This window comes from Petaurus breviceps, unplaced genomic scaffold (genome assembly GCF_028583685.1).
Source record: "Petaurus breviceps papuanus isolate PSGF00001 unplaced genomic scaffold, PetGlider_PUasm1.0 38, whole genome shotgun sequence".
In the NCBI taxonomy this organism is placed as follows: domain Eukaryota; kingdom Metazoa; phylum Chordata; class Mammalia; order Diprotodontia; family Petauridae; genus Petaurus; species Petaurus breviceps.
Window position 1 is genome coordinate 53,293,861 of NW_027186304.1, and position 23,741 is coordinate 53,317,601.

At 37.6% G+C, this 23,741-nt stretch overlaps 1 protein-coding gene across 7 annotated transcripts in view; it reads left to right on the top strand.

Moving 5' to 3' along the window:
- Positions 1-23,741, top strand: part of MAPRE2 (microtubule associated protein RP/EB family member 2) — a 201,849-nt gene that overhangs the window by 110,408 nt on the left and 67,700 nt on the right. For 6 of the 7 annotated variants that reach the window (XM_069099899.1, XM_069099898.1, XM_069099895.1 and 3 more), the window contains one exon: positions 12,745-12,872. The exons of the other annotated variant lie outside the window; for it this stretch is intronic. In XM_069099899.1, the coding sequence (XP_068956000.1) occupies positions 12,752-12,872 (121 nt within the window). In that variant the 5' untranslated portion in view covers positions 12,745-12,751. The remainder of the gene's footprint in view (positions 1-12,744; positions 12,873-23,741) is intronic. 7 annotated transcript variants of the gene reach the window in all.

Sequence of the window (23,741 nt, forward strand, 5' to 3'; positions counted from 1 at the left end):
GCAGTCCCTGGTGTCTGATCAGTCTGACAGCTGAATAGAGGATAGACTGAAATGGGGAGGGACTCCCTGTGGAGACCATCCAGCAGGGCTATTAGAGTAGTTGAGGTGTGTGAGGTGATGAGGGCCTACACCAGGGTGACGATTCTATGAGCCCAGAGATGAGGAGTTACACAAGACATGGATGTTGTGGGGGTAGAAACAATGAGACTTGGTAACAGATGGGATATGTGGGGTGAGGGCTAGTGAAGAGTCAAGGCTAATGCCGTATTATGACACTATGTCTTGTAGAGGTAAATAGTACAGCTGGACAATACATTGTCAGTGTCTCAATATATTCTTTAAAAAGCTGTGTGAGTTTTATCTCAAATTAAACTAATTAGGGGTATCTAGGTGGTGCAGTGAATAAAGCACTGGCCCTTGAGTCAGGGGGATCTGAGTTCAAATTTGGCCTCAGACACTTAACACTTACTAGCCATGTGACCTTGGGCAAGTCACTTAACCCCAAATGCCCTGCCCTCCCCCCTCCAAAAAAAGCAAAAAATTAAAATTAAAAAAAAATTAAACTAATTATCTTCTGCCTTGAAATTGACCATTTTGACACCATAGAATAGTAGAATGTAGGCTGGCAAGAGCCAAACCACAACTTTGGGCTGTCTTAAGCTGAAAGCTTACGCAGATCCATGGGACAAGTTACTATCGTACCTGTTACCATCTACAGTTCTACAGAACTATTGGAAATTTAAGAAGACATAGTTGGAAGTTACATATCTTGAGAGTCAACCCCCCTGGAATATTTTCTCCTCATTAGCAGTTTACACTTTCCTCATCTTGTTAATAGGCTTAATTTTACTGGTACATCATTTTCTATTTCCATCTCAAAATGTTCTCAGAGAGTTTAAAAATGAATTTTACTGTTATGTAAATATTGCCCTTTGGATAGGCACAAGTCCTCTAGGGTAATACTCCCAAAGGGTTATTGTTGTTGGGTTTGTTTGTTTTTTTTTTAATTTCAGAAATAGATTTTGCTAAATATGTAGCCAAGATCGTAATCGGGGACTCTGAAGTAAGTCTTTATTAGGGCTGAAAACAGTTACAAGCAAGGAATGGTGTGCAGGGTCTTTGTCCATTTTTACCAAGCGACCACAAATAGCAATTTGAAAGACCCAAGGAATAAAATATGTAGTCACTGGATATGTTAAATCCAGTAATTCCTAAAATATCAGCATGGTTTATATGTTACAGCTGGCAGATTAGTGAGCCAGAAATCTTTCCCAGCTCTAAATCCAGAGGCTAACCACTTAAGTCTTTTGTGTTTCAGGTGTCTCCTTCAGAGAGGTTCAAGTTAGGTGGCATTGTAATGGGAATAGAAAATAATGCTTAGTAAAATTAAGGAAAGAAAACCATTTTGATAAGAGTCACCTTTGTGGTCGTTAATACCCCATTATTTCTGTACCCTCTTGCCATCTTCAATACTGTGCTCCAATAGTATGTACTCACAAGACTAACCTTACTCATAGGCAAAATAAACATTTACCTGTTTAATGTGATTAGGATCCTAGCAAGTTTCTGCCTTGCTCACCTTCCTCTCCCCTCCCACCCCCAAAATTTCTCATTTCCTTTCTGAAATTCTCCCAAAGGAGCTTCATTCTTTTAACTTAAAGTTTTGGCTGCCGTGAAAAGGAAATTCCTCTGGGGGGGGGGGGTCAACTTGAAGTTTCTTTCAGTCTTTTGCTTTTTTCAAAACAAGAATTCTTTTTTTCTTGAAAGCAGCTTTTATAAACTGATCTTGGACACCTGACTTGGAAAGTAAACTGTTAAGGAGACAAGAAGTGAGAGAAGCTTAAGTACTGCACACTGTGGTCTAGGGTCTGGCTAGTGGCATGGACAACCTGTTGCCTCTCACTCTCCGCTTACCTTGAATAATACTACCTGACGTAGCCGATTTGTGACAGTGCCTTGTACTGGCTTTAGCTTCTCAGTTGTGGCCTCTTGCTGCCCATTTGCCCCAAATTGACCCAGGTTCATGATGAATAAGAAGATGAACATCTAAAGACTTGTCATCTAATGGGATGGGGCCATGGGGCCATGGCAGGAAGGGCCAGGGAGTGAAGGATCAAAGGACATGCAGAAAGGTGAGCTGAAGTTGAGTAGGTGTCCTGAGGAGAATAGCTCGTCAGTAAGTAAGACAGAATGGGGGGTTTGGCCCATGTTCTCTACAAAAGTGAGATTCTCTTCCTAATGTATGTTAAGTCAATCATTTGTTTCAACCACATGTACATTTAAGACAATACAGATACATTTTTTTACTTCTTGCAAATAGAAGGTAATTTAGTTACAGTATTTATAGTATCCTTAACCTTGAAAAAAACATTCATCCCTTATCATGTACTCAAGCCACATTGAGGATGGGGTATAATGGGGAAAAAAGGAAAGAAAAGGATTTTTTAAGTGCTATGGAACCAGACATTGTGCTAAGTGCTATCTATGTAAGTTACTGCCAGGTCTGTCTCTCTACCCCCCATCTTCTTTCTAGAACATCAGTTCTATATTTCCAAGTCTCTGCTAGATATCTCCATGAATATCTAAAAGTTCATTTATCTAAAGTGGAAATTCACTTCTTTCTAATCCACCGTTCCCCAAAACATCTCATTTTCTCTGGTTTCTACCATGTTCCCAGTCACACACACAGAGATAGATAGAAAACCATGGATTCATCTTTTCCTTTTTGATTCTTCCCACTCCCATATTGCCAAGGTCTTTCATTCTGTTTCTGCAGTAGTTCTCATGTATGTGCCTTCCTTCCTTCCCCACTATAACTGCTGTACTAAATAAAGCCTCATTCTGCTTTGTCCAAGAATAGACTCCCAACTGGTCTTCCTGCCTCTAGGGGCTCCCTTTCTCCATTCATTCTTCATGCTGTTGCCAGTGCAATGCTACTTATGTGTGATTGTGTTCGTGGCCCTCCCTTATTCCAGTATCTTTAGGGCAGAGGTACCAATCACGGGCCAGCTGGCCTCCCAATAACAAAATTAAGATGGAAAATGTCTAAAAATAAATGAAAATGCAATAGAACAGATAGTGTTGTCATGTGGTTTTCTGAGTCAGTTTTCCTCCCCCAAAGGTCCTAATGTACAGTTAACCAACCCCTGTTTCTATTTGAGTTTGATACCACTGCTTTAGAGTCTTCCCATTTCACGCTATTTACTACCACTCTGACCCCAGACCAGTGAATGCCCCTCTCTGGCTCTCACTCTCCTTTTCTATAAAAAAAGGGTGGGGACAATGTTTGGTCTTGCTGATCTTGAAGTTGCTATTCAACTCAAAACATAGATCCTCTGGTCGTATAGTTCTGTGAGCCCTCAACTGTTAGGAACCCTGACACTTGAGTTCTGACTCTAGATGTTTCCTAGTTGGGCTGCCTTGGGCAAGCCATTCAACCCCTCTGAGCTTTAGTTTCCTCCTCTGTAAAATAGGGACAATGATAATACCTTAATAATTAATAATTGCCTTTCTCGTGGGCTTATTGTAAGAAATGGATTTTTCACTTTAAGTATTTTTTAAATGTAGGTTAATGTTATTTCTTTCCCCCTGTCCCTCGATTTTTAACTTCATGATGTCAGAGAGTCAGGGAATACTTTTGTTTCTTAGTACCTAAGAGATAGATACTTAAATTCTTGCTAAGTTGTTGAATGGTAATGAATGTTCTTCCATAACCCATTGGATTGGATTATTGTGTAATCTCTTCTTGAAAACCATGAAGAAACCTATATACTTAGTTTAAACCAAATTCACTCGTTCAATAGAATTTAGAATCTTCATAGGATAAAGAGAGCTTAGTATCTTTCAAAGAAAATGTCATTTGGAAGTTGGCATTGGCATAAGGGAAGCATGCCTGATAAGTGAAGAAGGAAGATGATGTCTCACCATCTTGTGATGAGATTTTGTCAGAATGATGGCAATTAATAAACAGGATGAGGAGATCTGGGCTTGGTATAGGCCTGGTGACTTTTTGCCTGAAGAGATGAGTAGAATTTGGTTGTTGCTGTTTTTTTTTTTTAAACTTTAATTTATTAATTTGTTTGTTTCCTTTTTTACAGGATTCAATTCCACAATTCCTTGAATTTCATATTTTGTCCCCCTCCCTCCGCTCCCCCCCCCCCCATGGCGGCTTATTATCAAGTATAGGATCTGTAAATACTTTCACATTATACAATGGTCAGGTTATAAGGATGGATTGTACCAGCTGGAATGAAAAATGGTAAAGAGGACATAAAATCAAATAAGAGAACGAAAAAGATCAGGTATTTTGCTTCCACCTGGATATATATTTAGTTCTTTCTAGTTCTTTCTCTGGATTGTTGCTGTTTTTTCTATCAGAAAGAGCCACAAAGTGAGATAAATCTTCTAAGCAGAACAGGGGTTGTAAGGGAGTGTAAGTAATACCATCAGAGGCCGCAGTGAGAGTTGTGAATAAATTCCAAGATGTCTTTGGAAGAGAGAAGATGATATTTTTTTAAAAGTCAGTCAATTGATATGAAGGAAAAACAACTGTGAACTGCCAACCAAGAGTCTGGGTTCTATTCTTTCTTTTTTTAATTAATAGACAAGTTTCCTCATCTGTAAAATAAAAAGACGTCTACCAACATCACATCAGCTGTGGCATTTAATGATCTTTGAAAGTTTAAATAATCACAGCTTGCTAATAGTGCATTTTGTAACAAAGAGATACGTAAATCATATTAGTTTGTTTTCCATAATTTGTGAATTGCTTATTTATTTTTAAAATCATTTATTTCCTCTTTGTTATTTTAATAAAATTATATGGGGTTTTTTTTTTTGCTTTTTTTAAAGAAGGCAATTGGGGGTTAAGTGACTTGCCCAAGGTCACATGGCTAGTTTTTGTGTTAAGTGTCTGAGGCTGAATTTGAACTCAGGACCTCCTGACTCCAGGGTCGGTACTCTATTCACTGCGCCACCTAGCCGCCCCAATTATATGTTTTTTTTTTTAAATAATTTGAATCATTTATTGTATCATTACACTTTTCTTTTATCTTTTCATGAAGTAAGTTTTAACTACTCAACCTAAGTTAGCCTAAGCAGGTATTGCCATTCACCTGGAGGTCACTACCATGAGAGGCTCAATGTCTAGGTCTAGAAGAGTAAATTTATCTTAGTTTTGTACTCTCTAACCTAATAAAGTGACAGAAACATCAAAAAAAGTCTTTAAAAGTAAATTTCTTTTATTTAGACTAGTTAAAGTATCTCTAACCAGAAAGTCAAGAAATAGTGAGATGACTCAATTTATTCATTTAAATCTATGCATATGACAGTTTCTCTCCAATCTAAAGGGAAGCCTTAATATATGATTTCAAATGAAACTCAATAAAGTTACCATAGTATGTTTCCAGAGAGATGTTGTGTTATTGTCAAGGCTTGTCTCTAAAGGGCTATATTTTTCTTTTCCATTCCCCACCCAAATAAATTATTACTTCTCTTTTTTATATGCCTCTTTTTTTTCTGTCTTTGCTCCATTTCCAGGTCATGAATAATGAGAAAGTGATGAGTAGAGAATTGTCTCCTGAGGTATTCACCATTTGAATCACCATGTATTTTAAAATTTCTACTCCCTCCCTTCCCCCTCTATACACACCATGAACTAAATTTACGAATATCATGTTGGGAAATGTAAGTGCTGCTCACTGCTAATAACCAGATCATTGGAGACACACATGAGAAGGAGGAAGGGAACAAGCATTTATTAACTGCCTACTTAGTACCAAGCACTGTGATAAGCACTATGTGTTATCTCTGTTTGGTCCTCACAACAGCCTTCTCGTATGAAGACAAGTCTAGAACAAGCCATTGGACAGAAGGAATTTTGAATGTTGTAAATCTCAAGGGAAAAAGGATAGGTTTAAAGGAAACATGTTTTGTTAGAGCAGGGGTGGGGAACCTGGGGCCTCGAGGCCATCTGTGGCCATCTAGGTCCTCAAGTGCTCCCCTTTAACTGAATCCAAACTTCATCAAGTGAACTTGGACTCAGTCAAAAAGCTATACCCAAGGACCTAGAAGGCCACATGTGGCCTCGAGGCCTCAGGTTCCCCACCCCATTTCCACTTAATTTACCATTGAAAATATACCTGAAGATCACAAGGGTTTGACCTGTGGTTCTCAGCTTTTAGTATATATGCCTAAACATCCTTTCCTTACCCTCAGTTCCATCTCCTCTTCTGCCTTGTACAGTAAAGTCTAGTAGGTACTGTTTTTATCCTCACCATAGCTTCCATTCCTTCCACCTCTCAGTTCTTTCTCAGGCCATCACCCCTGCTCTAAGGGACACTCTCCTTCCTTCCCCACCTTTGTGAAACCAGGTCAGCTCTACCATGCCCTCTTCTCTTAAGTCTCTTGCCTCCTTATTCTGTAACTATCTTGCCTTGCCAGTCCTCAGCCTTGGGTTACTCCCACCATCTTTGGTCCTGCAGTGCTGTGCTGCTGAATGAAACTAGTGATCCACTACAGATTTTTTAAAACATAATTTTAACTGGGTCCTCACTGTGACAAGACAATCCTTTTACACCTCCTTTATCGGTTCTCTGTCCTGTTCACCGTGGTAGCTTTTCCCCTCCCATGGCTCCCTCTTCTCAAGCTGAGAAATACCTCATATTTCACTGAAAAAAATGAGACTGTTCAGTGACTTGAGTAAGCCTTCTGATTCTGAATCCAGGCTACTTTCCACTGCAAAAGTGTTGTTTTTTTGTAGACGGAGATGCTGCTAATTCACTGAGATCACATGATTGGGGTTGTTTTTCCATTATTTGTAATGGGTTGTGCTGAGTCATCCACAAATTTGTCTTGTAATCAACAACCTGTAGTTTAGGAGATAAAATACAAGTGTGTACTTTCTTTCCAAGCAAGTCAAAGATGAATTTATCAAATCTTCTTTTTCTTAAACACAAACAACAACGAAAGAAAAGCCAGATTTAATATTGTTGTAACTCTGGCCCTTTCTAAGCTCCCCTGGCAAATAATATCATACATATATAATCACTCAAATTTAGAAGAAACTCTTCTATACCTCATGAATTATAAACAATTGTCACTTGACTTGAGCCGAAAATTATTTCTGCCCCAGGCTGGACTTGGCAGTTAGTAAGGCAATCCAATTCATCATTTGATTGTTGCAAACCAGCATTTGCCCTCTGCCTTTTATATAAATGGAAGAGTAGTTATGAAGGTCTCACTTAGTGTGACCCTTACCTAACACTTTATTACAATTCTAATGCACTTGTGATGTTCTTTCATGTCATAGTTACTTGTGTTGTGTCTTGTGTACCTATTAGCCTGTAAATTTCATGAAAATAAATGGACGTCTTATCTAAACTTCATAGACTACTCCTAGCATAAGTACCTAATTTTTCTTTTAATTGAGCTATTGAGCTTTTGGACAGAGAGATGCAGAATGAACTCAAGAGTCATCTGAATAGAAGTGATCATTGAAGCCAGATTTTTTTTTTTTTTTGATTCTAAGCATCCTGGGGACAGCAAGAAGAAGTTAACTAACTTGCTGATAGTTATATATGTAATTGAGATTGTTATTCTAGTAGTTGTAATAAATTGTGCTGAGTCATCCACAAATTTGCCTTGTGGCCAACAACCTGTAGTTCATGAGATAAAATAGAAGTGTGTACTTTCTTTCCAAGTAAGTCAAAGATGAATTTATCAAATCTTGTTTTTATTAAATACAAACAACAATGAAAGAAAAGCCTAATATATGTGAGAAGCAGAACCTGACTGACTTACTCCCAGACCAGCCCTCCATCCACCACGTCACAATTGCCCCTAAATGTGTTAACAAAATGTCACAAAATAAGAATTCAGCACTTTTTTTTTCATCTTTGCAAGGGTGTCACAGGGGAGAATTGCATACATCCCAGATGCTAGACGGTTCACAGTATAAAGGCTGGGTTGAGAATCCAAAAATAAGGATATATGCTGTAAAACATGTTATCAGCTTTCCTCCTGCATTCAGCATTCCTAACCTCATCACAAGTCCTTTTTCTCAACAAGAAAGAATTCTTTGAAATTCTTCAATAAATAAAAATAATAAGTGTCTTGAATGTTATATGTCTTTTCTTCCATAGAACTTCCTGTGAAGAAGGAATAATATGTACCTTACATTTTAAAGGCAAAGAGATTTTAAAAATAGAATTGCACAATGATCCCCTGGGGAAAAGCCAGAACTAGAACCAGTGCCTCCTAATATATTATTAGTCATATATCCATGTTTGGTTCCTCATATGATTTATTTGATAGCACGTGTTTCCTCCTTTCCAAAAATATTCTTCAAAAACTAAAAACAGTATCTTGTTTTGAAGTATGGGACATTTGTCAAAATGAAAATCCTAGTATCCTCTATACTAGATTACGTAGTAATAATTTCCCGAAATTTATTTCATGGTAATTTTGCTTATAGATAATTTTAGATAAGTATGTATAAGATGTGAAATTTTAAAAAGCCTCATTGTATAACAGTAACCTCAATCTCAAGACAGTTTGGGTTAACATTCCGTATAGAACTGATCTGAGTTTATTAAGCTACCACATGAAAGAATCATTTCAAAAATATGAAAGGAAAAAAATAGTTTAGTTTTTTGGAGATGAAGATGCTGCTGCTAATTCACCGTCATGAAATCGTATGATTGGGGTTGTTTGTCGAGTAGTTGTAATGAATTATCCTGGACCATCCACAAATTTGCCTTGTAGCCAATAACCTATAGTTTGAGATAAGATAGAAGTGTGTGTTTTCTTTCCAAGCAAGTCAAAGATGAATTTATCAAATCTTGTTTTTCTTAAACACAAACAATAACAAAAGAAAAGCCAAATTTAATATTGTTGTAACTCTGACCCAATCTAAGTCCCCCTGGCAAATAATATATCATACATATGTAATCACTCAAACTTAGTTTATGAGAAGATTGGGCAAATACAGAAATACAATTTGTTGGGTAGAAAATAAAAGAAAACTAATTGTCCCATGCAATAATCAAACTAAAATTTACATCCTGACTATGCAGTTGTAAAATATTTTTATTTAAAAAAAACCCACCATATGCAGAATCTTAGTTCTTTGTCTTGAATTCTTATTAAATGATCAAATAAAATCAAATAAATTTACCTAGGTAGATGTTGTCATTAACCAAAGAAGAGCATTTTAGTCAGTTTTCTTATTTTAATTCATTAACTATGACCCCATGGTTTTATCACACATATCAAAATACACATGTCGTCTTTCTCACTATGTGATGGATACCTATATTTGGAATTTCATATTATTTATTTGCTGGCACATATTTTTATTCCTTTCCAAAAATTCTTCAAAGTCTAAAAAACATATTTCCATTCTCAGTTACATAACATTTTTCAAAGGGAAAATTGAGTGCCTGAAGAGCTGAAAGTTGGTATGAAAATAAATTATTAACCAGACCCAGTCATCCAATCAAAAATAATCAAAAAAGAAAAAAAATTAGTTATCTCAAAAAATTTAAATGTTTTCTTGATGTATGAAGACATTGCTTTTAAAATAGCTTTGATTATTTTTCTCTTAAATGCCTTGTGAATCTTGTTTCTAATACTATTTTTTTCAAACAATCACATAAAATCATAATATAGTTCCCAGGATAACCAAAAACTACAGAAAGAGGGTAAAGGTGAGAGTAATCACCAATTACATCCCCCAGCATTAAACTGAATAAATCATGTAGAACTGAAAAGTGAGAAAATGTTACTTCAAGTGTGAAAATATAAGTGTGTGAGAGTCAGGGTCTAGTGAACTTATTGAGAGATGGGAGACATATATTCCCAAGACTATTAGTGAGTCTGTCTTAGGAAATTGCAGGGTAAGCAAACAATCACTAATTAACATCATCCCCATGTTTTATGAACTCTGCTATACTCCCATTTATAACTTCATTCTTGAACTATTTATTACAGTCCTTTTTTTTTATCTTGGCTGAATGAAAAACAAATAAGAAATTACTAATGAATAGCAATTCCACGTAATTTATTGAGCTATATATTTTTTGCTTTGTTTCATTTCTAGAACTTCAACTAGGGCTAGATGACTGGGGCTTTGCCAGGGCAGTAAAATTTAGAGCATGCTAGCAACACTTGTAACCAAGATAGTGGATACAGTTGGGCATAGTGCCTAATTAACCAGATTAATTAGTTAAAACAGGAAGCTATGATGTGGCACTGTTCCTTCCCTCAGGAGCCCCAACCCAGGTTAGTTTTGTCCACAAACCTAGGCCTTCCTTGCTCTAACTCTCAGTATTGATCTTCTGATGTTCTAGAATCTCCAGCGCCCAAAGGTCTCTGTGCCCCACCCCCATCCCAATGGAGTGGTGTTCCAACATCCAAGGTTTCTTCCTCCGTGCCTAACTCAGTTCATCTTAAAAAGCTGATTTGAGAGTGCTGCTTGCCAGGGCACATTTTGTGGTACTTGCCCCAAGCACAAGATTTAGTTAAGCCTTTGTTCACTTCAGATGCCATGCACTAATAAGAAATTTTTATTGAAGTTTACAAGGGGGATTGTAGATATAAAACATATTGTATAACTACTATTTACTTGTGTTTTTGGTGCTTGTACTTCCTTACAATCTATTTGCACTGAGTGCCTGTGGGATTTAATTAACATCCATTTTTCATTGTTGATTACTACATACTTGTTTTCTTCCTCAGGTAATCTGGAATTAACTTTATAACCATTTAAAACATGGGTCTGGTTTATTTTATAGACTTTTTTTTTGGTTGATGATCAAAGGAAGAACAAATACATGAATGAATGAGTAACAGTAAAAAAAAAAAAAAAGTTAACTATCTTGAGACCAGATCTGAACTCAGGAAGATGAATCTTCCTTACTCTTTGCCCTATCCACTGCGCCATCTAGCTGCCAGTTAGGGCTTTTCTAGGATTCCAGCATCTATAGGGGTGGTACCATTCCTGGCCCTCCTGCTTGCCATCCCTGTACTTCATGAACCTCTATTTGCAGGAGCAGATCAACCAAGTTTCCTGTCTCTCCATTTCTAGGCTACTCCTACCATAGATCCCATTTCCATAGGTATAAAGATCAAATAATATGATAAATACCTGGGAAAGCAGATTTATGTATTGTAAAGCCCTACAGAAGTAGGTTATTACTAGAAATTCAAGATATTATTATTAATACAGTTGTAGATTTGATGTCAAAGTTCCACTAGTCATTAATCTGATATGAACATTTAGAAAGAGATTACTGTACTTTGTGAGCCTTTAAAGTCCCATGTAAATGTTTTATTTATTATATTTTGTTATTATTGTACCTATTATTGTTGTTATACTTATTATTATTACTTAAGACTTAAAAGGCCATTCTGATACTGTAACAAATTAGTTGAGTGGCAATGAACCTGGTCTTTAAAAAGGTATGGGGGCGGCTAGGTGGTACAGTGAATAGAGGACCAGCCCTGGAGTCAGGAGGACCTGAGTTCAAATCCGGCCTCATACACTAACACAAAAACTAGCCTGTGACCTTGGGCAAGTCACTTAACTCCAATTGCCCTCCCCCCCAAAAAAATAAAATAAAAAGCAAAAAAATAAAAATTAAAAATAAAAAGGTTTGAAAGGACAATATCATTTGGAGGTTGAGTATTCAGTATGGTAACACCATTAAAAATGTGTATTATGAGATTTTATAGGCAGTATGTCTGAGCAGTAATTCTATCTGTAATGATACTTCAATTCCAGAACAGATTTAGTTATTGAATTCTCAAGAATATTTAGGGGTTTATGTCTGTAGTTTGGAAATTTGTTATCTCTTAATTTAATAACGATATCAAGTTTCTGATATAAAATCATGGTCACTTGATATTGTCTTTACAGGTATTCAGCTTGTGCTACAACTTAAAGTAATATGTTGCATGGTTTCTACTATTTGCATGCAAAATCTTCATGGATCAGGAAGTCTAGGCTCCTTAAGGATGACCTTTCTCTGGTTTCTGGTAGCAGTTACTTGAACTTGTATCACTACGATAAATTCTTCTGTTTTTATGGAAAAACCCTCATGACTCAGATATTTTTGATGCTTCTTTGTGGACATATTTGACATTATTTGTAGAATCCATCTAGGTATCGCTCATGGAGAGCGGGAGGGCCTTTTGTTCCCTTCTTGGACCTCATCTTTTTCACAGGCTTCATGGTTATTATTATCACTGTTATCTTTTTATAGTCACCTTTTTAGATGGGATTCAGATAGAAATGGTCCAAGAGTAACCAAGTTGCTGTCTTGCAACATAATATTTGCTGTTGTGTAGGTGGATAAAATGATTGATTTTTGTAATTGAATACAATTATTGGAATTCAAACTCATGTTCTCTAGACTCACCAAAAGCATATTTGGGAAAACTCCAATAGACTACTTGACAACAGAGATGTTTTATGTCTTAATCCTTTCCCACATAATGTCAATGTCTTCCCTAAGGCAACTGTATTTTGAAAGCTTTTCATTCCATATAGTTTGGAGATTTTTAGTATAAGACATGTTGACAGCTGTATAAAAAACAGCTTAAATTTTAAATTTTTGTGTCACTTATATCTGGGCAGTTATAAGCAACAGTTGTCTGAAAGGCTGCTCCAATTGCAGTATGGTTTATTTGTAGAATTCTATTATTGTTATTAATTTTAAAGAAAATAAATATATTTTTTTCCAGTTGGGGAATGGCGGTCAATGTGTATTCTACCTCGATAACCCAAGAGACTATGAGCAGACATGACATCATTGCATGGGTGAATGACATAGTATCTTTAAACTACACAAAAGTGGAACAGCTTTGTTCAGGTAAGAAATTGTCCCTGAAGGACTTTTTAAATGTTTATTAGGTCAAAGTGTGATTGATTACATGGATCCTATATTGTACCCTTGGTGTAAAAAAAGCAAAGCATGAGAATAGACACAAGAACTAACAAAAAGGCAAAAGAGAAAAACTAGGCTAGGACTAAGAACTTTATGATAGAAATGGTGTTTACAAGAATTGTATTAAAAGAATGAAATTATCCATGTCTATATGTTACTGAAGACAAAATGCTGTGTGTAAAAGGAAATAATGTTCCTGATAAAGCAGAAGCAGGACACAGAAAGCTGGGTAACATCCTATTTGAAGTTGAGGCATTTTTAAAACTAGATAAAACTTTATTAAAGAAATAAAGGTCGGGGCGGCCAGGTAGCACAGCGAGTAAGAGCACCAGCTTCAGTGTTGAGAAGACCTGAAGATCGAATCCCGGGCTCATACACTTAGTACCCACCCAGAAACACCTGGTCGTGTAACCTTGAGCAAGTTACTTAACCCCAATTGCTTAGAGGCGGCCAGGTGGCTCAGGGAGTAAGAGCACCGGCTCCAGTGTCGGGATGACCTGGATCAAATCTGGGCTCAGATACTCAGCACCACACCCAGAAATAACTGGCCCTGTAACCTTGAGCAAGTTACTTAACCCCGGTTGCTTTAAAAAAAAAAAGAAAGAAAGAAAGAAAGGTCATCCCCCCTGGGAAAGCAGAATATATTTTCTTCCATGAATCCAGATTTCACTGAAATCTCTCTGCCTTTGAATTCTAGACTGAAAATCTTAAATGGAAAACAGAAATATATCATTAAAATAAGTACCTTAATAAAAATGAAATGAAACCTAGCCAGTTTGAAGCTTTAACCAAAGAAAGTGTTGAAGGTTGTCTTTTTATTATCTCTTTCTCCAGTTTAAAGGAACATGTTTTAAAGGAGTGACCTTAAAAAGAATTGGAAAAAACTGTAATTGTATCACAAGTATAATTATATTCTCCCCTTCCTGTGGACCCCTGAACTCCACACCTACTAATTTGTCTTCCCTTCTAGATTTAACAGCAGCAGAATTATATTGAGTATAACCAGACCCACTTAAGGCTGCCTTTTCCCTCCTGGTACTACTGCCCTCCCTCAATCCCTGTTCTGATCAATGTGTCTCAGACAGGGGAAAAATAGGTTGCCTAGGTGTTGCTAGGCTTCCCTCATAGACATCTAGACATTGAGTAGGAAGAGACTAACCAAGTACTGTGAATTATAAGGTATCCACTGAGAAATAACCAGCTGGGTTAACCTTCAGTAACAGCTTAAAAATTTTTAAAGCCCTCATTTCTGTGTGAATCGGTGCCAGGTACCTCTTTGACAAAGACATCGTCACTTTGTTAACTTGCAGTCTGTCCCAGAAAGCTACCTGCAGAAATAGTCCCATCATCGCTTAGTCTTTAGATCTCTATCTAAGCCAAAGTTGTACCAGTGATGTATTTAAACTGCCTTCTTGGAACTTCGTTTCCACTTTTCCCCTGGAAAGTCCAGGCTGAAGTTGCCAAGTCAGAAGGCAAGGTCAGATTTTTGTATAGTTGACCTCAGGGGACAGTATGGGGGTATGAAGATAGCAGTGCAGGGGGGAGAAGAGAAAAAAATGAAGTTGAACAGAACATTCACAACTATGTATTGTCAATGAAGAAGATTCCTACAGGAAACTTTTTAGGTAACAAGTTTGAGGAGTTCCTTATAAAAATTGAAATAAGAACAAATGATGAGGGCAGCTAGGTGGCACTGTGAGTAAAGCGCTGGCCCCAGAGTCAGGAGGACCTGAGTTTGGTTCTGGCCTCAGATACTCAACACCCACACAAAAAAACCTGGCCATGTAACCTTGGGCAAGTTACTTAACCCCAATTGCCCTCCAAAAGGCAAAGAAAAAAAAAAGAACAAATGATGAGACAATCTTATACAGTGGTTGAAGCAGAATATAGGGGGGGAAATACTATATTAGGAGGAGAAATTCTAGATCTGTGTTCTAACTACTATGGGACAGCTGATGGCACAGTGAATAAAGTGCAGGAACTGGAGTCAGGAAGACTCCTCTTCCTGGATTCAAATCCAGCCTCAGACACTTACTAGCTATATGACCCTGGGTGAGTCACTTAACCCTATTTGCCTTAGTTTCCTCATCTGTAAAAATGAGCTGGAGAAGGAAATGGCAAACCAATCCAGTCTCTTTGCCCATTATACTCCAAGTGGGGTCACAAAGAGTTGGATGACTCAACAACAAAATTCTGTATGGTTTTGCATTCTTAAAATTTATCTTGTACTGCACCTCACCTAATCTGCAAAAAGTTCATTCTTCCTGTATGCCATCAGTTCCACTTATATCTATAGATGTGTATATGTTCACTTTATGGATTTTACAGATATTCTTATGGCTGTTCCAGTGATTAGATAACAAGATCCTTCATGTTAGATGGTACAATAAAGATTTGGGGGTACCAGTCAACCGAGTTTCAAGCAGCATTGTATTAAGATTCCTAAAAATGATTTTCCTAAACTTCAGATCTGTCCATCTCACTCACTAAGGTGAGGCTCTGAATACATCATCCCCTTTGGAATTTAAAGCGCCCCACAACCTGACCTCAGCCTGCCTTTCCAGAGTTATCACACGTTAATCTGTCCAACTCACCGATTCTAGCTATTCCTCATATCCCTTTTTTTAATCTTCTTCTTTTACTCTGGTCTTCTCCCATGCTTGAAATGCACCTAACTTCTGCCTCTTAGAATCCCTCGTTTCCTTCAAGTCTTGGATTAAACAGCACCTACTATATGAAGCCTTTCATGACACTCCCCAAACCCCATGAACTACTACGACTCTCTCTTCCTCAGATCACCTTGTATTTATTTTGAATATACATATATATGTATGCTTATACACACACATACACATAGACTACCTACTATATACGTATGGGCAGCGAGGGGGTGCAGTGGATAGAGTACTGGGGCTGAAGTCCTGGGACCTGAGTTCAAATTTGTCCTCAGACACTTAGTAGTTGTGTGACCCTGGACAAGTCATTTAAATCTGTTTGCCTCAGTTTCCCCATCTGTAAAATGAACTGGAGAAGGAATTGGCAGACCACTCCAGTATCTCTGCCAAGAAAACCACAAATGGGATCGCGAAGAGTAGGACCCGATTGAAATGACTGAAAACAACAAATATATACATACATACAAACAAATGTTTTTCTTCCTGACTCCTAAGCTCCTTATGGGCAGTGACTCTATGGTTTTTGTCTTTGTATACCCAGCGCCCCATAGAAGGCCTAGGGCACAGCTTAGCACAATATCTTGCATATAGGTGCTTAATAAATGCTAGTGCACTGATTCAGTAGGTGCTTAATGAATGCTCATTTTCTTTGATTGATTGGTGATAAGAGATTTCTAATGTCATCTCTGCTAATAGTGTTGATGCTTTTCTTTGGAGAGAAAGGGGGTGAAGAGGGAGAGAGTGATTTTGTGTGTTTATTCCTTGGCTATAAGATCTAGAGCCAGAAAGGATCTTGGAGCTCTTTAGTCCAGCTCACTTACTTTACAGATGTAGAGAGTTGAGGTCCAGAGAGGCTGAGTCACACTAGTAAAGAAAAAGATGTAGGATTCAAACCCAGGTCTTCCGACTTCAAGGCTAGTGTTCTTTCTACTACACTATATTGCCACTCTTCTCCTTCCTCCCCCATCTCCCAAGTTCACTCCAACCTTACTTCAGGTAACTTAGCCCGCTCCTCCTTCCTAACTCTCTGACTTCACAAAGCCCTTTGTTTTGTAACTATGATGCATTTAACTTGAAACTATAAATAACTAGTCACTGTATCTGTGTCATGTCTCCCTATCAGAGTGTAAGATCCAAAAACATAGTGAAACTATGCAGACTAAATTTTTATCTATCCTTCTGTCTGGCACATTATTTGACACCCTCTTAGTAAATGATTATTCAATCAGATTTGAACTATTTCAGTTTCTCATAAATAATATCCCATTTCATATCCAGTTCTCTATCTGTTGCATAGAACACATCTATTGAAATACTTAAAAGACTGAATTTAACATTTATTTTTATTTGGATATTGCAAATTGACATCTTTATTTTGCTACAAAATTATTTCTTGTCCTTGTTTCTAAATAGTTATGTTTGAATCCTAGAAGTCCCCTTTTTATGGTTTTTTTTCACATTTCCCCTCTTGTTAAGAGACCTTCCCAGCTAATGTTAAAAATTAACATTAGCATTTCTTTTAGCCCATAAAGAGCTAAAATTCAGCATCTCATTTGTTCAGCTTCCATTTTCTTTCACACTTACAGCCTTTATGTAATACTATATTTCTTTCCCTCAAATATAGGCATACACATAAAAAAGCTTCTTAATGGAAAGAACGTTGGGTTGGGAAGATATAACACTTGGAAATAGATAATAACTTGCAAAACAATGAAATCAACTCAGTATTTTTACCTGATATTAAAGTGCAAGTGTGTAAACTTAAGAGGTTTTTTTTCTTCCCTTTGAACGTTAAATCTGGGACATGAACTCATTTGCATATTAAGTTTGCTTTCCTTTCTTATCACAAACAAGCCTGAAAGTAAAAACAAGAAAGCTGCAAACCTAAAACCTAGGTTGTGAGGCATTAAGAGAGATGCTATCTACAAAGTGAATATTAAATACAATAAATTAAGCAAGTACATCTTACCCAATCTGATGCTGATTTGGAAAGTGCTTCACACTTTTATATTTTCCTTGTATTGTCACTACATGTAATTTCATATTGGTTCAGCTTGAAGAGCATTTCAGTATTCTGATTAAATAGCCGTACAAAATATTTGGAATCTCTTTGTCAATTCGTATCACTAAAATTCCTTTATAAAATTTTATTTGACATAATTTGGCAAACATTTCCTAAGCACCTACTCTGTGCAAAGGTATTGTGCTAGGCATTGGAGATATAAAAACCAGCATGGTCTGGTTCTTGAGGATGATCTAGATTGCAAACAGGTGTCTGGGTGTGGGGGAGAAGGCATGCACACAAATAATTATGCTACAAGAAAGAGTCTAATAATAAGCCTTTGCCCTCTTTCCCAGGAAAATGCTGTAAGAAATTTAAAGAGGGGGAGTTTTCTTTTCACTGGAGGATTTGAGGGAGAAGAAAGCATGAATGTTTTATGAAGGAGGTGGTCCTTGAGTTAAGCCTTGAAAAATTAAGTAAGAGAAGATATGATTGTCCCTCTAACTATTGATTCCTCATGTTGCCCTCTAGAGGAGTGCAGTCCAAATGGTGAAGGGCCTAGCATCCACTGAGGATCAGTTTAGGGAACTAGGGCTTTAGGGCATGCAAAAAGAGCAGACAAGGGTAGCTGTCTTTAAGCTGATGAAAAAGGATTTGGCGTTTTCTGTTCGTCCCCAGAGTTCAAAACCAAGAATGAAGAGTGGAAATTGCAAAAAGGCTAATTTAGACTCGACGTCTAGAGGGAAAACAAACAAAAAAAACATTCCCAGAATATGGAGTTGTGCAGAAGTGGAATGGTGATGGGTTATGGAGGGGTGATGGGTTCTCCCTCTTTGGAACACTTCAGATAGATGTTGCATGCTTATTTGTTGGGCAAATTATAATGGGAATGCCTTTCTGTAATGGGTAGAACTAGATAGACAACGAGATCCTTTCTAACTCAAATTCTGTGATTATTGTGAGAATAATTTAAATAAAGGGGGTAATGAAAAAAAAGTTTCGTTCTCATTTTTAATGCAGAAAAAGAACAAATGTGATTATTGTGAGAATAATTTAAATAAAGGGGATAATGAAAAAAAAGTTTCGTTCTCATTTTTAATGCAGAAAAAGAACAAAGTTATGCTAAAATTCTTGAACCTCCTTTTTCTAAAATAAAAATCTTATTTTTCCTTTGTCCTTCTCTCTCAGTTTTCATTCCATTCATGCACCAAAAATCTGTCTCAGCTAGTAAGTATAAGAGGAATGTCAACAATATATCTCTATCAAAGTGTAATAATAAGACTTATAAGGTGTCTGTCAACTTTACTTATAGATTACCCCTTAACCTTCTCCTTGACTCATTCCCATATTTAATCATATCATCTCAAACTCTAGAATTGTCTGGCGGGTAAATTTGTATATTTTCTATTGATTAATAAAATTTCAGCCTTTCTCATCAATTAATCAGCTTGATTCTCCACCCCAGCTCAGTATTTAAAAAGACAATAATGAAAAGCCTCTCACTGTGGTTGAAGGAGAACTGGTCTCAAAACCAGGAAGCCATGGGTTCAAGACCCGCTTCTGATACATCCTTGCTGTGGGACCCTAGTCAAGTTACTTAGCCTCCCTGTTGCAGAGAAGGTGCTAACATGCATTGGTAGAGGGAGTTTTTATCATCTGGGAATTCCCTTATACAAGTAGAATCAAAGGTACAGTCCCTTTTCCTATCCCTAAAAAGGAGATACTTCATTTCCTCATGTTAATTTGCATTTTTCTTCTCTACATTAATTTTTTTGATCTCCCTAGGATCTGATGAATATTGAAGTTACTGGATTTGATAACAGTGAATTCAATACTTAATCCGATATAGATATTTACAATATTTTACCTGTGAGATTGATCACAGACACAGCCATTCTCTCTGTAACAGCAAATAACTTCTCTGTGAAAACAGCCCCACATCACTTAATTTTCTCAAGGTAGCTAATAAAATCTCTTTGTAAGAATCCTCTTCATTCTTTCTATTCTGATTTTCTCTAGACATGACAAAAAAAAACAGTTTCTCTTACATAGTCTCTTCAGATTCAACTCCTCATAAAATTCACTCCATAAAATCACATACCAAGAAAGAAGTTCCTTCTGGGCACCTTTCTCTGTCTTCTCCATAGATCTTCATAGAGTTAAATTTTCTTTCCTTGACTTTACAGGGAGAAGTATCTCCAAAAATCAGTTACAACTTTAACTCTTAGCATCCTTGCTCTTAAAAAGATTGATGTTACAAAGGAAATAGAAAGTTTTTAGTTAATGTTTTTAAGCTAATTTGATCATATTAAGGGATCAATTCCATCAACCTCCGACGCCCTTGAAAGTTTGTAGAAATCATTATTGTAATTCCTGAAAAACTTTCTAGCATAGGTCCACAGATAATCCTAGATTTAGATCTGAGAGGAACTCTAGAGCATAGCTCAATCTCTAATTAAAGCAACAACATTTAAAACACTTTTTAAAAATTTTCTTATTTCTTACTATTGTAACATTATTATTCTCTAGTACTTTTTATTGTAAATATAAAAATTTTAGCTATTTTCATATTTTGCTGGGCCTGTGATTTCGTTGTTAATGGTCCCTCCTTCTTACCAGTATAGAATCTTCCCTCTCCTGACCAATCTGTTCTCATGATACTTATGGCTTTTTTTTTTGCTTTTCGGAGAGGGGAAGGCAGGGCAATTGGGATTAAGTGACTTGCCCAAGGTCACAGGGCTAATAAGTGTTAAGTGTCTGAGGCAAGATTTGAACTCAAATCCTCCTAACTCCAGGGCCGGTGCTCTATTCACTGCACCACCTAGCCACCCCTACTTATGACTTTCTCGACAGATCGACTTAATGATTTGGTTTTTTGGTTTTGTTCTTTTTTACTCGTCAGTGTTCTTATTGCCCAAGTTTCAGTTGTATCATTGAGAGGCATCTTGGCATAGTGGAGTGGTAGACAGAGTCAGGAGACCTAGGTTCAAATCCTGAATGTAACACTTCCTAAGATCATAACTGTGGGAACCATTCTCAGTTCTTAAAATAATAACATAAATGCAAACTTCCTCTCGGTGCTTTTCCATATTCATGTGTGGCATGATTTTTGGTTCATTGTTTGGTTTGGCTCATGTCTGATATTTTCTGCTTCTGCCAGCGGTTTTGAACTTGGATATTTGTGCTGTGGATGGAGGACTGGGTGGCCCTTAAATGTGAGATTGTGATAAAAGGGAAAAAAACCACTGGAGGAGGAAGAGGAGAAGAGAGAATTTGTAGTAACTTGCTGCCCTCACTGAGAGTATGAAGTTACCTGTGCTCCGTGCTGGTGGAAGCTTTCATGGCTATAGCCTGATGTTTCTTGTTACCATTTTTGGCTATGTCCTTGTTAAATAAGTTGATCCCAGTGGCCTCGGTGCTTTGACTCTGCTGCTTACAATGATGTCAGGAGGACAGGTTAGAGATGAAATCTGTCCAAACAATCTAAATTTAGGCCTACTACTCATCATCTCTTGCACTGAAACCAAGTAATGAAACTCTAGGACTGTACAAACTCTGGTCTAGAGTTTCCTTAGCCTTAGTTTCATTATTATTGCTAATGCTTCAATTAACTTTGAGTTACACTTGTATACCTGAATGGAGAAGTGGTTCAGATAATCAGCTGTCTGATATAGAGAATGGGATATGTGATAAGTTTCTTTTTTGACTGTTTGATTTACCTTCCAATTTCTATCTGGCTTAAGATAATGGTAAAATTAGTTTACATTCTCTGGCCAGAAGCCACAGCAACTGGCAGTGGATGCAGGTAGCCCAGAAGTATATTGGGTAGAAGAGAGAACCTTGGGCCTAATTTGTTAAATTTGCTGGGGGTGATCTACTCATATATACTCAGTCTACCCACATATAGTGCCTATAGTATTAGACATGAGTTATTTGATGCTGATTATGTATAGATACAGCCTGTTGAATTCTAGTGTAAGTTCTTGAATTCTGGTCTTTGAAATAAAACAATCTCTCTGCTACTCTCTGTAATGTTGATACCTTACACAAAAACTGGGTTTCGTTTTCAGTTAAGTTGATTTTGTGAATTTTGTGTGTCCTTTCTGCACATACACAAGGTATTAGAACTTGTTCTACCAGTCAGTAAGTACTATCAGCCTTATCTCTAGGGACACGTGTTGCATTTTCTGTATTCAAATCATGGATCAGGGATAATGCTTAGTGATTTTAGGCTCTTAGACTGGAATGAGGCTAGGCAGTTTGAACAACAAGTCTGGCATGATAGAGTCTGCCAGAGTTATTTTAAAGACCACCTTTGATTTCCTTTTGCCCCACCCCTTGGCCTGATTTTTGATACCAACTACTACCTTTTCAGCATCTCCTCTGCCCCATGTATCAAGTGCCCACATTCTCCTCTATAGACTGTAAGTCCCACCTGTCCCCATCTTCCCAAGAAGCATTGCATGTATCAGGTCTTTCCTCAGACATGAAAATTAACTTGTATTGTGGCCCATGTTCTCAAGGGCTTGCTAGAAGAGACTGGATGAGTAATCAGATGAACTAATTGTGTGAAACTGCTAATGACTGTGTCTAGCTACGTATCCCCTAGAGAAAACATTTTCCATTTTCACAGGGACCTTTGAAATAAGTGGCTGAGTAGGGCTTTGGGGAATCTTTGAAGTCATGCTAAGGGTGTGCCACTCAAAACATCCACTTTCAGCTTATGAAACATGTTGGCACATTGGGGGCATCTGTAATATAGATCTGTGAAAGCCTTCCTTATAGGAAGCCACATGCCAAAGATCTTAGGATCAGCATCTTTCTAAGGATCCTTAAGACCAGGAGAAAAAGAAGTATTTTAAGTACCTGTATGTCTGCTGTGGTGCTGAGTGGTTTACAAATATTAGCCCATTCGGTCCTCACAATAATCCTGTGAAGTGGGCACTATATTATTATCCTCATTTTACAGATGAGGGAAACTAAGGCCAATAGAGGTTAAGAAACTGGTCTAGGGTCACATAGCTAGTATCTGAGGAAGACAAATTTGGACTCAAGTGCTCCTGATTCCAGTGCTGACAGGCCCAGCTTTCTATCCATTACACCATCCCCTGGAAACATGCAACAAGAGGCAAAAATCAAGGAATCTCATTAGCTTAGGAAACAAGATTTTCCCTTCTCAGCGCAATTTGATTTTGGCTAACAGTAAGGAGTGATTCATTCATTCAATAAGCATTTCATAAGTACCTACTATGGTAGATGCTTTGCAAGAGAAACAAACAATCAAGGAGTTTGCATCCTAGTGTAGGGAAACAGCTTGTACACAGAGTAAATAATAGTAGCTAACATTGACACAGTGCTTACTATGTGTTAGACACTGTGCTGAGTGCGTTTTTCATTTATCTCACTTGATCTGCACAACAACCCTAGCCAGGTAGGTGCTGTTTTTATCCCCATTTTACAGGTGAGGAAACTGACACAAACAGGTTAAGTGACTTGCTGAGGATCACACAGCTAGTAAGTATGTATGCATATTATGTTTCTGTTTGTGTGTGTGTGCATGTACGTGCATGCATGCACATACATGCACTGAAGAATGGCACAGGGCACTTATATCTGTGGTAGGGGGAAAAGCTTCTTGAAGGGGGTTGTACTTGAGTGAAACCCTGCAGGAACCTAGAGATTCTAGCAGCCAAACATGAGAGTACTTTGGAAGTACACCCCAGGCATTGGGGATGGCCTGTGCAGAGGGACAGAGGGAAAAGGCATGTTATGTGTATAGACCAGCAAACAAGGCTTCTACGTCTAGAAGGCAGAGTGTGTGAAGGGGAGTGGACTTCAGCCAGATTAGGAGGGCCTTTACCTGCCAAAGGGTTTATATTTTAGCCTAGAGGCAAGAGGGGGCCACTGGAACTTTTGAGCAGGAAAATGAAGTGGTCCAAAGTGGCTGTAGAAACATCACTGACATCTGTGTGGAGAATGGTTTGGAGAGGGGAGAAACTGGGGATGGCTTAACTAACCACTAGAGTAGTCTAGGCAAGAGGTGATAAGGATCCAGTCTAGGCTTATGGCTGTATAAGTGGAACCCAAAGGACACAGGGGAGAGAAGCTGTGGAAGGG